Source organism: Pinus tabuliformis, chromosome 9 (genome assembly GCF_031772625.1).
Source record: "Pinus tabuliformis cultivar Carrire ecotype Pingquan chromosome 9, CPIR1, whole genome shotgun sequence".
Taxonomy (NCBI): Eukaryota; Viridiplantae; Streptophyta; class Pinopsida; order Pinales; family Pinaceae; genus Pinus; species Pinus tabuliformis.
The window spans coordinates 710,054,281-710,072,219 of record NC_142307.1 but is presented as its reverse complement, the minus strand read 5'-3'; the positions used below and the strand labels follow the sequence as shown (position 1 = coordinate 710,072,219).

The 17,939-nt window shown below is 38.2% G+C and overlaps 1 protein-coding gene across 2 annotated transcripts; it reads right to left on the bottom strand.

Annotated features, from left to right (window-relative positions):
* Positions 1-3,062: 3,062 nt before the first annotated feature.
* GPAT6 (glycerol-3-phosphate acyltransferase 6) lies at positions 3,063-7,847 on the bottom strand. 2 transcript variants are annotated; one of them, XM_089445663.1, is made up of 3 exons: positions 7,507-7,847; positions 6,708-7,404; positions 3,063-4,273 (listed from the first exon to the last, which is right to left on the bottom strand). In XM_089445663.1, exons 2-3 carry the CDS (start codon positions 7,347-7,349, stop codon positions 3,374-3,376), a joined length of 1,542 nt encoding a protein of 513 aa, XP_089301789.1. In that variant the 5' UTR covers positions 7,350-7,404; positions 7,507-7,847; the 3' UTR covers positions 3,063-3,373. The 2 variants fall into 2 exon arrangements, with proteins under 2 accessions (XP_089301789.1, XP_089301788.1); XM_089445662.1 differs by lacking the exon at positions 7,507-7,847 and having other exon boundaries at positions 6,708-7,500.
* Positions 7,848-17,939: the final 10,092 nt, after the last annotated feature.

Genomic DNA, 17,939 nt, shown 5'->3' with positions numbered 1-17,939 from the left:
TTTGTTATTATTTATACTCATAATAACATGAATTTCAAAATTACATGTTCATCACAAAAATATATACACAGCCACACATAATGATAATATAAAATTTTTATGTTGTTACTCATCATTGGAACTAGTATAGATCCATCTTAACTCTGGAATTTTTATCCCTCTTAATGCAAATTTTTCATCAAGTTTTGCACTCTTGAAAAAAATTGCAACAAAGAGGATTTGATCCTTCTTGACATGTAGTAAACCCATAGTTAAAATGGAGATAAGTTGGCATAACAAAACAAATTTGACTTAAAAGTACCAACCCTCAACAAATTATTTATATGATTAAATCTTATTTTAAAAATAATATAAAAAATATTAAGATGAAAGTATTCAAAATGTATAACCCTGAATTAGACTAATAATTTTAGTATGTAGATTTTTACAGTCCATAATATGATGATGGGAGCTTCTAGAACACTATGTTTGAATTACTTCACCCATCTTTAGAAATAATTTGCTTAGACAAATGATGCAAAGAGTGCCAAACAAAAAAAAAAAAAAAAAAACAAAAAAAAAAAAAAAAAAAAAATAACAAAAAAACACATTATGACCATAAAGTATTAATGATGATTTAATATTATTAATTAAAAATAATACAGTGTTCTAGAAACTCCCATCAATATAGACTAATCATTTTCTATATATTTTAACTTAAAATAAATAAATAATATTATTAACTAAATATAAAAACTCTCATCTACATAGACTAATCATTTTCTATATATTCTAACTTAAAATAAATAAATAAATAAACTTTATTTTTTTTTTATGTTTTGACTATTTTAAATTTATTTTTTTAGTAATTTTTTAATATAAATTAGATTTACTAATTTTTTATATATTCTAACTTAAAATAAATAAATAAAATTAATTTTTTTTTATGTTTTGAGTATTTTAAATTGTAATTTTTTTTAATATAAATTAGATTTAATATTTTGGAAAGTTATTGAAACATTTCAGCAAATTACATGATTGAAACTTGATATTTAAATAATTTTAAATTTAAATATTTAAATAAAATAATTATATGAAGTTTGAAAATTTTGGATTGTTTAATTATTTTAAGTTTTTTTTGGAAAATGTGTAATAGAAATAAAATTTTGTAAGATTGTTTATGTTAATTTATGTAAAATAATATGGTTGTGCTAATTTTGTATATAACCATTCTTATTGTGTTTATGTTGTCTCATCATCAGTCATACTATCTGATTCAGCTGTAATTTTATGTTTCAGCTGATACTCATGTATTTCGATCATGTATACAGATCTTTATATTCCCTTAATATAATCCATGATGATTTTCTCTCTGAAAAAATATATAGTATTATGGTGAAAATAATTAAAGTTGTTAATATTCTTATTAAATTTCAATAATAATGTATAAAATTTGTGTAAAATAATATGTTTGTGTTAATTTTTATAATAGATTCATATTAATTTCAAAATCTAACTTCACAAAGGCTTTTTTAAAATGAAAATAAATAAATAAATTTAATTTTTTCAAATTTAAAATCAATTACATAATCAAATCATTAAATGTTTAAATTAATTAAGAATGCAAGAATGTACTAGCAAGAGACATGATTTATCCATCAAGATCGAACATCACCAACAAATATATTTTGGAAGGACAATTATTTTTTCATAAAGATAAGTTATGATAGTGTTTTATTAAATGAGCCAACAATAAATGAAGAAAAATGGCTTTCATAATAAAATTTTGAAGTGACAAATAAGGAATAAAATAATTTATAAATAGTAAAATTAATAAATATTTAGATTTGATATATGTATGTTTGACATTTATTTATTTTTATTTTTTAAAATAATTTGTATTTGTGATAAATATTAAGATTTGATTTGTGTATTTTATGACACTTGTTTGTTATGGAATTTTATTTTTTTTATTTTTTAAATAAATTCTATTTGTCATACATATTAAGATTTGATAAGTGTATTTTGTGACACTTGTTTGTTACGATTTTTTTTTTTTTAATTTTTAAAATAAATTTTATTTCTGATAAATCTATTAAAAACTTCATAAAAATAATTATTTTATTGATATTAGGCAATTACAAAATAGAAATTTAAATTTTAGAAATTTCAAAATTAAATTTTAATTTCTAAAAAAAATCATTTTTATATTTAAATTTTTTAAAACTTTAATAAATTTTGTAGGGTATTTGAATTTTTTTTGACAACAAAGTGAAATCACAAGTTCAAAACCAGAGGGGGTAAAGTATGTATGCCCTCGTAGACTTAGCAATCAAATGGTTGCACAAAGGTAAAGTCCTTGTCTCACAAACAAAAAATCTCATACACAAATTTGATATCTAACTTAACCATGACCTTAAAAATAGATAATAAAAATAAATAAACAATATTATACCAAAAACAAATTTTACCGCCACTCATTAAGATTATGCCAAAGGTTTATGATTCTTATTATGGCATCGTACTCACATGTCACAAATTTCTGTTTATGAGGGTGTCTTAATGATTGAGTTGTCCACTTTTGGGCCTCAAAATCGTACGCGTCAATTCCATAACTCTCACAACGCTTACGAATTCGAAAACTTATCACATAAAATTAATTAATAGTTTGACAAGGAGCAGCATGGGTTCATGTTTTCTATTAAATTAAATAATTCCACGTAAAGTAATCATTGTGTATAAAGTAATACAAAGTTTAATTAGTGTATGAAGTAATACAAAGTTTAAATTATTTATTCACTCAAGTTGATTGTAAATGATAATTAGAAGAAATTCACTATTCTAAACTTACAAATATTGATGTTACGTGAGTATGGCCACGGTGTGTACGTTACTGTTACAAATTAATTATATGCAGTTAGCTGGCCAACTGCATTACCAACTTTCCAGCTCAATCCCCATATCACAATAAAGCGCTGTCGAGAAATTTCTGATTTGACCACAGGAATAATCAAGTTCTCGTGCAATAACCAGAATCAATCTGTCCTCTCTTTCTAATGGTGGGGTAATAGAAAACACACATCTGGCAAAAAAAAATCCTGGAGCCTTACATTATTACTGATCCTTGAGCATAAGAGGCAAATTACAGTAATAACTTGCAATATAATGAACATATGTGCCAGTTATGGTGCAAGCACTGGTGGGATTCTGCTGGAACTACGATCTAATTTGCAATAACAGATATACCAATTATGAGGTGTACACATTCCTGGGAAGATTATGCTTCACTACCAGTTAAAATTTGCAGAGATGTAGTAATAATTGGAATTATAGCATAAGGAGAGATTATTAAATTCATGGTGGTTAAGAATACCCGGGCTGGAATTCGGTGGGATCAATTCTGTTTATGGTTGTTGCTGTGGGGAGTTGCAGTCTGTTTAATGGAAACAATGCCATCGTTGCCTGCGAGCATCCGGTACTTGTCCTTCCGGGTGAAATTGGTGCACTCGTAGCCAAGAGTGGCTGCCAGCACCCTCTGAATGTAATTGGCGACTTCAATGGGAGATTTGCCTCCGGCGCAGGTGAGCTCCGTAGGCAACTGGTCCAGGAACGTGATCTCGTAGGTGGGCACCGGATTCATGAAGAAGAAAAAGGGGTCGAAGCCCTTCCAGCCGCGCACCGTTGTTCCATGGAACATGCTCATCTTGTTGCAGATGGCCACGGGCACTATCCTGTCCGTGAGCTCCGCGAAGAGGGCACTGAACCTCAGTAGAAAGGGCTCCCTGCACGTGGTGCCCTCCGGGCAGATCACCAGGTCGCCCTCCTCCAGCAGGCGCTTGATGTTGGCGGCGTCCTTTTCGCGGTCCCGTGTCAGGCGAACGGTTTTGATGGGCGAGATGATCTCCGAGAAGCGGCTGATGCTGTAGGTGACTGCGCTCACTTTCCTTCCCAGGGCCACGGCCACGACCACGGGGTCCAGCAACGTCCTGTGATCGCACACGAACATCACGCCCCGCTCGCCTTTCTTCCTGGGGGCCGGCGGAGGGGTTCCCTTGACGACCAGCTTGATGCCCATTAGCTTGTAGGATATTTTCACGTATTTCTCTGGGATGGGAATGTTGCCGAAGACCCGAATTATTGCCAGAAAGAAGCCTATGGGCAGCCATAGAAAGGTGAGGAGGGCGGTCCCCGGGTGCGGTCTCTGCACCATACGCCCGTCATGGAAGACGATTGGGCTCAGTAGTTTGTTCGTGGGGACTTCGTCCACCTTCGTCTTGGGCACCATGTACCCCTCCTGCACTCAAAAACAACAACATATTCAGCAACCAACATCTCAATTACCCATTCATGACACAATACCCCCAACCCTTCAGAGAGAAACAAGGAAAAAAGAGCCAATCAAGCTTTCACTAACTAGTACATACTTTGACAGTTTCTAGACTACCAAAGTGTTCATCTGCAAAGAAATATATCAACTAACAATTTATGAAATTGTGAGAATTTACAATGGGATGATAACCCATTAGTAAATGATGGATGTTTAGTGATGAATCTTGATTTAGATTTGAAAATGTCAATCACTAAAGTGATGAAAACTGTGGCTATCACCCCATTCTAAATTCTAACAACACCCACCACATGAATCTACAACCACAATTTATGTCATTCTTGACCATCTCTGCACTACCACCATCTAAAAAGGACATTGGACAACAAAAATTTCAATTACAAATTTATCACAAACTAGTAAAATCTATACACCGCCAAAAAAACTGTGTAACAACAAAAAATCTCAATAACCAACTTAGGACACATCCTTGGCACACCTTTGGACTCCCAAGATATTATTCAAAATCAAAGAAAGATCTCAAAAAACTTCCTTTTCTCAATTATAAATTTATCACATCCCTTCCCAATCTCTGCATTGCCCGCTCAATTAAAAAAAAAAACCTGTGTTACAAAAAATTTAATCACCAATTTATCACATACATACTGGCCCAATGTCTCAATCACTAATACATCACATACTTGGCCAATCTCTGCATCATCTCCCCAAACATAATGGTTTACAGAATTTGAATTACCAAATTATCACATACTATAACACAATTGCTGCATTACCCCTAAAAATTATTCATCAGCAAAGATCTTACTTAACAAATTCTGGCATAATAGGTCAATCTCTGCATCACCCAAACAAATTCCTTCATAAACAAAATTCTCAATCACCAATATATCACATACTTTGCTAATCTCTGCACTACCCTAGCAAAAACAAAACAAAATAAAAGTATTGGGCAATAAAATTTTCAATTACCAATTATCACATACGTGGCTAATTTATGCAATACACCCAAACAGAAAAGTTATTGGACAATAAACTTTTCAATTACCAATTTATCACATGTTTGGCCAATCTCTGCACCAGTAAAAAGATTATTCAGCAACAAAGATCTCAATAAACAAAATTCTTGGACACTCTAAAGATTAAGGACACTAGGATAGTAGTACATGCAAAAGGGAGGAGTAAGGCTGGAAAAAAATGAAGAATTGAAGTGGCTGGAGAGTTGAAGAGGTTGATTTCCGGAGTAAACCTTGACAGAAACAAAAGGACAGAATTTTGTTTTAATTAAATTAATCCAATCACCCACATGCGCATATGCTCAAAACAAAATATATATATATACAGGCAGGGATTTGCCCCTCTGCCCAGAACAAAACAACCAAAATATATGCAGGGTTTGGAGTTGGGAGCAGATCTCGAAGTTGATATAATAACATATCCTGTATCTCTGGTACATGGCATGTGATTTCTCACGTGCAAAGCAAAAGAATGACAATACCATGACCTTTGGAATCTGGACTATAGATAAATTTATCCAAGATCAAAGAAAGATCTCATCTAACCATTTTGGACACAGTTGACCAATCTCTGCTCTACCCAAAAGAATTGTCCAGCTACCAAAAACTCAATTACCGATTTAAGTAATTCTGACACTAATACACACCATGGGTTACGGACAGAAAAAGGTAAAAGGACAATGGATGCACAGAAATGGCATAGTGAAGAGGTTCATTTCCTTGGCAACTGAGAAATGGGATATTGCAAAGGTTAAAGTCTTGGATGACTTTTGATCAAAAAAATAGATATCCCTGTACAGATTTGAGTGCTTTTGATGGAATAAATAGATATTCCTCAGACAAATCGATGATCATACTCAAGTAGTCCAATGTTTCTACCTTATCCTCATCAAGCTCCTGATACATATCCCTATCAAGATTTGAGTGCATTTGATGGAATAAAAAGATATTTTCCTTAGACAAAGGGATGATGAGGATCCTCCTCAGCTGGCCAGATGCTTCTACATCACATCAAAAGAGTTGCAATCCTGTTCAATAAAAGCATTTGCATAGTAGAAAAGCAAAGATGCTGAGATCTATCTGATGCTTCATTATCCACTGTAAAGGAGCCTGCAAATATTCCATAGCTTGTGCACTGAAGAGATAAAAGGAAAAGAAAAGAGTCCCTGATAGCATGTCAGCCAAATAAGATTCCAGAAAATATCAATGTAAAGAAGACCACATACACGCCATAGCTTGTGAACTAAACAAAATGGAATGAAAAATTAAAGATTCCATGATAGCTGGTCTTCCAAGAAAAATTCCAGACAACATAAGTGCGAGAGAAATTTTAAATTGGAAAGCAAAAAGATCAGAGCAACGACAACCTTGCAGAGGCTCATGAAAGGATGATCTGTCTCTCGATCTCCAAGGCCAAGCTCTGGCATTTTATCACCGAATTCCGCTTCCACGGCTGCCTTCTTCAAATCCCCAACCAGCACACCAGGCTTCTTGACGAAACCAGTAGCCCGCCCGCTCCTGGAAACCTGCAGCTCCGTTCCAAGAACCTTGTCAGCCCCAAGATAGCCCTTCACGAAGGGCTCCACCATGATTCTTGGATTCGCAGTCACGATGTACCGCTTGCCGAAGGCGCTGAAGACCCTCCAGGACTCAGGGTGCACGTCCTCGGCATAAAATTTGGGCAAAACAGCGCGGGAAACGAGCTCGATATCCCGGATCTTGATCCCGGCGAAGGAAATGAAGATGAGGAGCTGAATCCCGGCAGCTTCGGAGACGAAATTGTAGAGAAACCACGCCATGGGAGCGAAGGCGAGGAGCACCATGCCGCGGAGCAGGCTGCCGCCTTCCATGGCCACAAGCATGAAATAAGGGAACGAGCTCCTGGATCTAAGCATGGTGCCATCAAGATCCGCGGCCACCGTCTGGTTTTCCCGACCCTTGGAGCTGCATTTGCTGATCACATCAAAGCCTGCCTCGCAGTGGAGGCCATCACTCTGGCCCTTCGCCATATTCCTTCTTCTCACACAGAACGTACACTTCTTCTTCTTCTTCTAGGCCACAGTCCTGTGAATAAAAGAGTCAGAGGATGTGAGCAGATGGGGCCATTAACAGAGTGGGGGGTCTATAAAGAAAGAAACGGAGTGCAGCAGGCAGGCATCTACTTACCTACTTGAACGGCCCGGACACGGACAATTTAAATGAAAAGATTTTAAGCGCCGCTTTGCAGTTGGGGGTAAAATCGATAAGCCAGGAAGAAACGGACCCGGTCTTTTGGGCGACCCCACTGGTGAAGAAAAATGGGCAATGGCGAATGGTGGTCGACCGACGTGGGGAAGGTGAAATGTCGTTGAGCCGGGTGCCAGACATTGAATGAAGAAAGTCCTGCAAAACAACTACCCTCGGCTCGCCATTACTGGGTTTCCCCACACACACTTCTCTACCTACAATTCGAACCTCTGGTTTTCTTATAAAACCATTCGATCCGAGGCAAACCCCGGCTGATGCGGTGGGGTGGCATGGAACATTGTTTGCGTGGGGCAACTTCACCCAATTGTCTTTGTATTAATTTAATGAGGGAGTTAGTTCTGGTTGGGAAGTAGGAATTAAAAATGAGCGTTAATTGTCGTTGTGTAGGTCGCTCACATCACAGAAGTTCCACTCCCACACGTAATTCCATTCAATTTTCAAGTGCTAAGTTATTGTCCACACGATACTTCAATTACCATCCTCGAGTGTCCTAGTCAGCCCTTCTAACCACCACATATGAGAATTGTCAAAGCAAAGTCTTAGCAATTAATTACATAAGAATCAAATTTATACATCATTTATAAGTGTTGGAGAACGACTCAAAACTACCTTAAAGTGAAGCATGTTTTCTTGATATTATTCATGTTTTTTCATCACTTGGTTTTGTAGTCTCAATGTAATTTTACAAGTAATTTTATCAAGACCTAAGCCTACTTCCTTCATGTGGTGTGATTAATGTAGACCTAAGTTTTGTCCTCACATAGCCTAGATGTACACAATTTTGTCATCACATGACTTGGATGTTGGATGTGTTGAGAAAGAGTTCCAAAGTAATTGGATGTTGGATGTGTTGAGGAAGAGTTCCAAAGTAATTTACTCGATGTGATTATTAAGTTTTGTCATCACTTGGTTGGGGAGGAATCTCAAAGTGATTTATTCAAGGTACCATATGATTTTAGTACTTGTGCTATGTGTAAGGTGATTTTATGTAGATGATGCATGTTGAGAATTTATGTTAAAAAAAAACAACTTAAATGGTTGATTAGATCTCCTTCCCTCGCATCAAGGTTTAGGTTCAACTCTTGACTTTACTTTGAATAATATGTTTCTTGATTGCATCATTTATACATTGAACTTTGCCATACCTCTTAGTAGATCTTCTTGAAATGTGTAATAGGTCCATGTAATAAAGTTAATAAAAGAAAAATAAGACCAAGGACATGGGACATGTATTCCAAGTTGAATGTTCGGCAAAACATCCTAGTGGGCGTCACTTGTTGTTTATTATGGCTAAGGAAATTGGCAAAGGCATTGGCAAAAGCTTTGAAAAGTCAAAAATGAACTATTTGGTATTTATTTATGAAAATAAAGGAAAATAGGAGAAAAGGGAGATGAAAGGTCACCGGTTGCATGTGAGGAGGAAATTGAAGGAAAATAGAGGGAAAATGAAGAAATTAGATGCATCAATAATAAAAAGGCATTAGAGCATTAGTTCGGGGCTTTTTGTTAGTTTAGTTTTGGAATTGGTTTTAGAGAGGAGAAGAGCACCAAAAGGAGGAAGCAAGCAAAGGAAAGGAATGACAAGCAAAGGAAGGACAAGAAAACACAGGAGAACAAGGATCAAGCAAGGAAGAGTTGGATCAAGCGGCTACAATAGAATTACTTGCATGTATTGTTATGCAACCAACTCACAAAATAGAAGAAAAGGTAGATCAATGACTTAAAAATTATCCTCTTCGAGGGAGATGTAACACCCTCCTCCCACATCTACCCCAGTGACCAGCCAATCGGGGTAAACATGTGACGAAGAGTTACTATGATATGATTCAACTCCCTATGTATCAATTAAGGAAGTGGAACCAACGGAACACAACCAACTTGACCTTCTACACATGCAACATAACCCCCAAGGAGACATCCAACCTATCCAGTTGACCAGCGCCTGAGACAAACTGACTTTTTGTTGCATTAAAGCCTCAGTCACTCCCTTGACATGGGCATGCATGCGACTGGGAACCTCCAGTCGCTCCCACAGCAAGGCATGCCTACGACTGGGGACTTTTACAGGTAGTTTTGTACCAGGGATTTCGGATTATGTGCCACTTTTTTAAGGCCAAGACTCAGGCCATTGCCCAGAACTCCATGAAACTTCCAAAAATGAAAAGTAACATCAAAACAATGATACAAATGCAAATACTTGAACAAGGACTTAACTAGACCCCTACTAGCCATGACAAGAATTTTGTCAAACATGTCACAAATATGCATTCTATAGGTTTAAACAACATATCTGGGCATAGGGGTCCCACACTTATCTAATAATAACTAAGAAGCATTGTTGCATTATCATAATAACTGCATCACCATCTATTAAGCCATATATTCATTGTACATTTAGTGATTAACCAACATATAACCAACAAAAATATCAAGGACATAATAGCCATATAAGCCACATATAAACAAATATATTTACCCATAAAATACCAAGGAGAAAGAGAGCTCTTATTGATGATTGCATAGGTCGACCAAGTATGGGACTTCCACGAACCACTCAACCATAGACTAGGTTGAACCAAATATTTCTTTCAGCCAGTCACCCCCATGCCATATTCCAAGCATGAATGTGGGATCTCATAAAACAAATCAATCAAAACCATCTAGGGCTTCCAGAGGCCAAACCACCTCAACCCTCAACTAGTGATTCCACCTCATGGTCGGACATCACTAACCATCACCAGATTAGTCTCTATCCAAGTTGTCCAAGGCTCTAGAGTGTTTGTTCCAACTAGGGCTTCTAGGACTAGTAACTGAACCCACAACTATCATCGGGCTTCCAAAGTGTTTGTCCAACTAGGGCTTCCAGGACTAGTAACTCAACCCACTAAGGGATTCCAAAGTGTTTTTCCAACAAAGGCTTCCAGGACTAGTAACTCAACCTAAGTTGTTAAAGGGCTTCTAGAGCGTTTATCCAATCAAGGCTTCTAGGAACTAATAACTAAACCCACAACCAAAGGCACAAGAAAACCAACTAGAAAACAAAATTAAAACCCACAACACCATGGCAATCTAGGAAATGGAAAGGCTAGGAAAAATCACTGTCAATCCAGGAAATCCTCCATGCCAATGACAGTTCATGACCAAATAACTGCATGCATATGTCATGCATGCCAAAACTAGTTAAGAAATCATACATGCAACTCGGTATCTGCAAGCAAAATTCGCTATAGTTGTTGATCCCAATGTCCTCTTATGCTTTCCTACTTTTCCTTTTCCTTCTTGCTCCAAATCCCTAGTATTCCACACTCCTCCAAGAGTGCTCCAAGAAACTCCAAGTGTCCAAGAGTATGTGAGAGAGAGAGAATAGAATGAGTGTAGAATTATTGTAGAATTTTTCTACAAATCAGTGAACTCTAATACCATGTAGAAATTTCCCACCTGTAGATCAACCTGGTAATGCAATGTACTAAAGAAAAACACTTGATCTACTTCTACAAACAATTTAGCAGAAGCTTAATCAACCATGGGCAACATCAATAAGAACACATATAACTGATAAGAAGGAATCAATCACACATAACACAGAAGAATTTACCCGGGGAAAGCACCTGCCTAAAACCCCATCTCTATATTATCATACAAGTGGAAATATAGTCCAAATTACACAAAGCCTTAGCTCGGAAGCTATCCATCTCTCAGTACAATCCCTCTGCTGCTCATAGACAGTTAAAGGCTTCTCACAAACCTTCTCCTTTGCCCTCCAAGCCTCCTATTTCCTTGTGCAGTTTCCTTGAGGTCCAGTGTTGCCACCTGTGTGAATTGGCATCTTCACACACTCACTAACCTCTGATCTAACTGCACAAACTTGAAGGAGATAAATCCTCATCATGGATGAGCTTCCTTTATAGGAAAAATATTCATCTAATTAATAGTAAATTGTCCCTTCTCTAATCTCAATTGGGTCTCTGACAGAACTGACATGCATTAGTTATCCATGAGTGAATACACAATTATCTGAAAATAACAGTTGTCACATGCATGCAAGCATCAACAAACTGTATCTCATTAATTTAACAACTTGTTAAATTAATCTAACTGAACTTGACTAAGTTAAACTAAGTCAACTGATCCTCTCAATATAGAACTCATCCTTAATTCCTCAATCAGTGGAGCAAATCAAGGACACATTCCCCAATTAGTGGAGAAATAATTGCATGTTCTCACAAAGACTTCAAGTTTTCTTTTCCTTAACTAATTAACTCATGGAGAATTAATTAATTAATATTCCAAACTACTGGTAAGACCAAATTCGAATTTTACTTCCTATTTTAGAACATGGACTGTCTAAAAATAGGAATCCAACTTGAACTGCTAAAAATAGAACTTCTATTTTTAGCACTTCCATTTTTCATTCCCTATTGCCAAATCCAGCACTAATGCCCAAATTGTTATTTTTAGCAGTGCTATTTTAGCAATTTCTTGTTGACAATTTTCAACACTCCCTCTCAACAAGAAAGGTTTCCTCTCGAACACGATCCTGTACCTCTGGAATGTTCTACATGCAACACATCTACCAAGTGTGGTTGCTCCAGCAACTCTCGGAACAAAAAAAAACTCCCAACTGACCACTCTGTTGGGTTAAAAACATACTCTGATGCTAAAGCTCTACTTGTTGCTGACAAGTTCTCCCTCTCTGACCTCTATGCTACTGTAACATCTCCATGCATCTCGCACCATTGCACCCTTCTTTGTACTACCTTGCACTGTGCAACACACTTGTGCCTCTCGCATTGCTGCAGCCTACTTGCTCTGCATTGTCTTGGGATTCCCAGCACTGTAGCTCTCTCTGCCGCTCCATCCACATTTGTCTCTACCCAATCAGTCAGTTTTGCTACTCCTCATCGGGGCTCCCGTAACAAAGTTGAATCAAAGAGGTTGGGTACCCCAAGGATCCTGCCCCCATATCAGCCTCCATGGGACGATCACTCCACATCGCCCCACCTTCTACCTGGAGGTATGGCTGCATGTGATCCCTCTACCCACCTGGCTCAAAGTTTCCCCCTACTGGAGGTCTCTGCATGAGTATATGTATCTACTCGATCTCCTCTCAACTTCCCCTGTTGTGGCCGCTCCACAACCACTTGAAGCTGCTACACCAATCGTGGCTCCTCCTCAATTGTCTGAGACTTCTTCTGGCGCTGCATGTCGAGAGTTAATATACTCTCCCTCTCAACCACCAAGTCTCTAACCTTTGCCTTGCTCCTCAAGGCTTTGCATGCATCTTGTACCTCAAGTGCATACAGGTTCTTGGCTAGCACACCAATCTATTTCCACTTTCCCGCTGTCACGGATTTTTCTAGAAAAAACACTGATTTTAAATCAGCGATATCTCCCCCATCCGAACTCCAATTCAGCCGATTTTTTTTTTGGGGCATTTTTCTGCAAGGAATCCAAATTTGCTATTTGCTTTTGAAAATTTTGTACAAAATTTTTTAGATCTGCTCTGCAAACTCTCAGCCCAAAACTCAAAACTTTGAAATCTCCTCTAGTATACTGTTCTCTCCTTTGATCACCTTTGCTCCAATACCATGTATAATTATTGAAGAATTTTTCTACAAATCAGTCAACTCTGATACCATGTAGAAATTTCCCACTTCTAGATCAATCTGGTAATGCAATGTACTAAAGCAAAACACTTGATCTACTTCTACAAACAATTTAGCGGAAGCTTAATCAACCATGAGCAACATCAATAAGAACACATATAACTGATAAGAAGGAATCAATCACACATAACACAGAAGAATTTACCTGGGGAAAGCACCTGCCTAAAACCCCATCTCTATATTATCATACAAGTGGAAATATAGTCTGGATTACACAAAGCCTTAGCTTGGAAGCTATCCAGCTCTCAGTACAATCCCTCTGCTGCTCATAGATAGTCAAAGGCTTCTCACAAACCTTCTCCTCTGCCCTCCAAGCCTCCTATTTCCTTATGCAGTTTCCTTGGGGTCCAGTGCTGCCACCTGTGTGAATTGGCCTCTTCACACACTCACTAACCTCTGATCTAACTGCACAAACTTGAAGGAGATAAATCCTCATCATGGATGAGCTTCCTTTATAGGAAAAATATTCATCCAACTGATAGTACACTGTCCCTTCTCTAATCTCAACTGGGTCTCTGACAGAACTGACATGCATCAGTTATCCATGAGTGAATACACAGTTATCTGAAAATAACAGTTGTCACATGCATGCAAGCATCAACAAACTATATCTCATTAATTTAACAACTTGTTAAATTAATCTAACTGAACTTGACTAAGTTAAACTAAGTCAACTGATCCTCTCAATATAGATTTCATCCTTAATTCCTCAATCAGTGGAGCAAATCAAGGACACATTCCCCAATTAGTGGAGAAATAATTGCATGTTCTCACAAAGACTTCAAGTTTTCTTTTCCTTAACTAATTAACTCATGGAAAATTAATTAATTAATATTCCAAACTGCTGGTAAGACCAAATTTGAATTTTACTTCCTATTTTAGACCAGGGACTGTCTAAAAATAGGAATCCAACTTGAACTGCTAAAAATAGAACTTCTATTTTTAGCACTTCCATTTTTCATTCCATGTTGCCCAATCTAGCACTGATGCCCAAACTGCTATTTTTAGCAGTGTTATTTTTAGCAATTTCTTGTTGCCAATTTTCAACAGAGAGCTCCAAAACTAAACTAACAAAAGTCTGTGAACTGATCCTCAGAAGCCTTTTTATTAATGAGACATCTAATTTCTTCAATTTTCCATTATTTTCCTTCATTTTCCTTCTCACATGCAACTTGTGACCTTTCTCCTTCCTTTTCTCCTAATTTCTATCATTTTCATAAATAAAATGTCAAATAATGCCTCTTTGCCTTTCCAAAGCTTTTTCCATTTCCATAGCCATTAATTAATCACAAGTGATTCAATCACTATGTTTTTCCCAACATTCAGTTTGGAATATGTGTCCTATGACCAAGGTCTTATTTTATCTTTATTAATTTTTGTATGGATTTTTTTACCAGGGTTGTTACAAGGGAAACCTCCTTTACATTACATAAATTAACAATTATTGGATGATACAAATGATAAGACCTTCTTGGTATATATAAGGGTCTAAGGGGTCACAATATAAGCAAAGCCTACATAACAATAATAATGAAAGGGCACAACAATAACAATAGTGGGCTTCTATGGGGCACAATGATAACAACATGGGGGATACATGGGCATAACAATAACAATATGGGGCTACACTAACAATAACAATAAGGGGAATACACTAGTATTATAGGAGCCTAACATACCCCTCTCCTTCAAAAAAGTGTTGTCCTCAATGCTTAAGTAGTTCTGGATACTTCTGTATAAAATTCTCATCCTCTCATGTGGAATCTTCAGTGGGTAAGTTCTTCCACTTAATGAGATACTCTAAAATTAATCGATTTTGTAGTTGTCGAGTTCGCGTTTTTGTGACTGCTTCGGGCTCAAATGTGTTTTTTCCTTCTTCGTCAAGTTTTGGAAACATTGTTTAAACTGAGAGCTTGTCACCGATAACCTTCTTTAAGCATGAAACATGGAAAACTGGGTGTACTCGGGAAGATGCAAGCAGCTACAATTTGTATGCCATAGTACCAAGCTTTTGTAACACCTTGTAAGGACCATAGTACTTGGGTGATAATTTATTATCCTTCTTAGCTTGCTTGAGAGACATTTGTTTGTATGGTTGTAGTTGTAAAAATACCCAGTTGCCTACATCAAAACTTCTTTCATTGTGATGTTGATCTTCCTGTTGTTTCATTCAATTCTACACCAGAGTGAGGTTATCCTTTAAGAGTTGGAGAACTTGTTGTTGATGCTCGATGTGATCTTCCACTGCTAGAACCTTAGAATTTTCTCTTAAAGATGATGTGATGGATGGTGGATGATATCCATAAAGTGCCATAAATGGGGTCATTTTTGCCGCAGTATAGAAGGAAGTGTTATACCACCATTCAACTTGATCCGAATTTAAACAGGAATGCAACCAATTACAGAGATAGCCATAAACAGAGATGGATCAGAAATAATACTTCATTTCATTAATGTAAAATACTGAAATATGCTTACAAATAGAAATGGAAATAAACCAGCTAGGGCGATGGTAGCTTATCTCTGAGAAGAGATGTGGCGGCTACATGCCTCTGAACTGTGTTACAATGAGGCTCGAAGGCCTATTTATTGTTGAGAAACAATGGAAAACCCTTAACATCCCAAAACCTAACCCTAGAAGATGAAACGCCAAATTGTGGGCCCCGTTTTGGGTAAGTTGGTACATCAACTTCCTAGGGTCGTAACTTTGGCACCCGATCTTCGTTTGACGTGTACAATAGCTCGTTAGAAAGATCTATCCGAGCACTACAACTTTGGGAAGAGAAACATCAGTCCATGGATCCATGTTGCTCCCAAATTTCCCAAAAAACGTCGTTTAGGGCCTCAAAACGGATCTGGAAGTTCAAGACCCGAAAAACTGCTAAAAATAGTAAATTGTGCTACGATTACGGAAACTGAAAAATTGAAAGAGATAGTTGTGGGGGTCCAAGTGGGATAGGTGGTTAGCCACCAACATCCACATGGATCATTCCTCCTCCCTTAGGAAGCAATGGTCCCCATCGCGTTGAGTTCCTCCATCTGCTGAACTTGGTCCCTGATGAGCTGTTCTGCAATCTCAGATGTGTCCAGTAATGGTGGGAAGCATGGTCAAGGGCAGTGCACATTGAACACTTGGTGCAGGCGAAGGAATGGAGGAATGTTGTGCTCCAAAGCATTATTTCCCACAGCCTTGGTAATGGTGTAAGGACCATGTCGGCGTGGTCGGAGCTTTTGATGGGCTCTTGTAAGGCGTTCTTTCTGCAGATGCAACCAGACTTTGTTGCCCACCTGAAGCTTGTGTGGTACCCCTGTGGGTGAGGAGAAGTTGTTCCTGTGTTCTTTCATGACCGTATCCCTCTGCTGTTGTTGTTGCGTGGAGGAACCCTTCGCGGGGGTCATGGATGTGGTGACGATCTTCCCCTTACTTTGGGAGTGAACCAGACAGAAAATGAATTTCCTAGTCTGGGAGATGAGCTTGCTGCCTTTCTTAGCAGTGATCAAAGAGGTGGTGGTAGGTGGGGCTACCTCTGACAGGCCTTGGCTCATACATAGCATGTCGCCTCCACAAGTATGGTTGGCCTAATAGTACATCACAAACATCCAGATGTGTAACATCACACAATACCTCGTCTGTGAAGGGCTTGATGCTATAGGGAAGGCGACACTGCTGGTGGACTCAGAGATCTAGTCCTTGGTGAAGCCACTCGATACTGTATGGCTGCGGGTGTGGTGTAGTCGATAGGCCCAACCGCTTCATGACCTCTGCTGGAATGAGGTTCTTTTGGCTGCCACTGTCGACAATGAATTGCATCAGTGAACCCTTCGCCCACATTTGTGAGTGGAAAAGACATTCCCCCTCCTCTGGATCTTCGGGCTCATTCTTCTGGATCTTGGCGGTGGCAACAGTGACGCTGGCTCTGCATCAATGATCTGCTTCCCTTTGCCATTATGCTGGTCGGGTTCTGACTCAGGGTCGGAACATGCATCTGATTCTAAAGCCTTCAACTCAGCCACCAACGACTGCTTGGTCCGACACTCACTTGTGTTGTGAGTGGGGCTCTTGTGGAACTCACACCACTTTCCTGTGTCCTTCTTCAACTTCGTGGTGTTGTTATTTTCTTGCGGCTTCGACGGGTTGTCTTGGGTCACCCTGCCTTGGCTTTGTCCTTTGGTCTTTGGATTTGCAGATCCAAAGTCTCGCTTCTTCTGTTTGAACTTTTGCTCGATTTTGACAACGTATCGGTACGCCGTGCCGAGCGAGGAGATGTTCAGGAACTCCATCTCTTCCTAGATGTACCTGTGTAGGCAGCCGCGGTATTTGAGTACCAGATGTAGCTCAAAATCTTTGATACCCAACTATGTGCGAAGGGTATGAAAAATGTTTGTGAACTCCTGCACATCCTGGTCGCTTCCCTGCCGCAGCGTGGTCCACTTTATGTATTTGTCCTCGTAGCTTTTGATAGGGTAGTATTGCTCCTTGATGGAATCCTGGAATCAATTCCAAGTGGGTGCGACTGAAAATAGTGAGCCTGTACTGTCATCCTTCTGTTCGCAATAGGTTTCCCACCAGTCCTTGACGTGGGGGGCTGCTTTGAGAAGAGCGAAAATAATCTTTTCCCGATTGGAAAAATCATGAACAAAAAATAACCTTCTAGAAAATGTAACCATTTATCTATGGCATCTGCG

What these genes read in the sequence shown, in the direction of transcription:
- GPAT6 (XM_089445663.1), bottom strand. Translation starts at nt 7,349, where the DNA reads ATGGCGAAGGGCCAGAGTGATGGCCTCCACTGCGAGGCAGGCTTTGAT. An exon ending in CTTTCATGAGCCTCTGCAAG is followed by an intron (nt 4,274 to 6,707) that starts GTTGTCGTTGCT and finishes TTTTGAGTGCAG; the next exon opens with GAGGGGTACATGGTGCCCAA.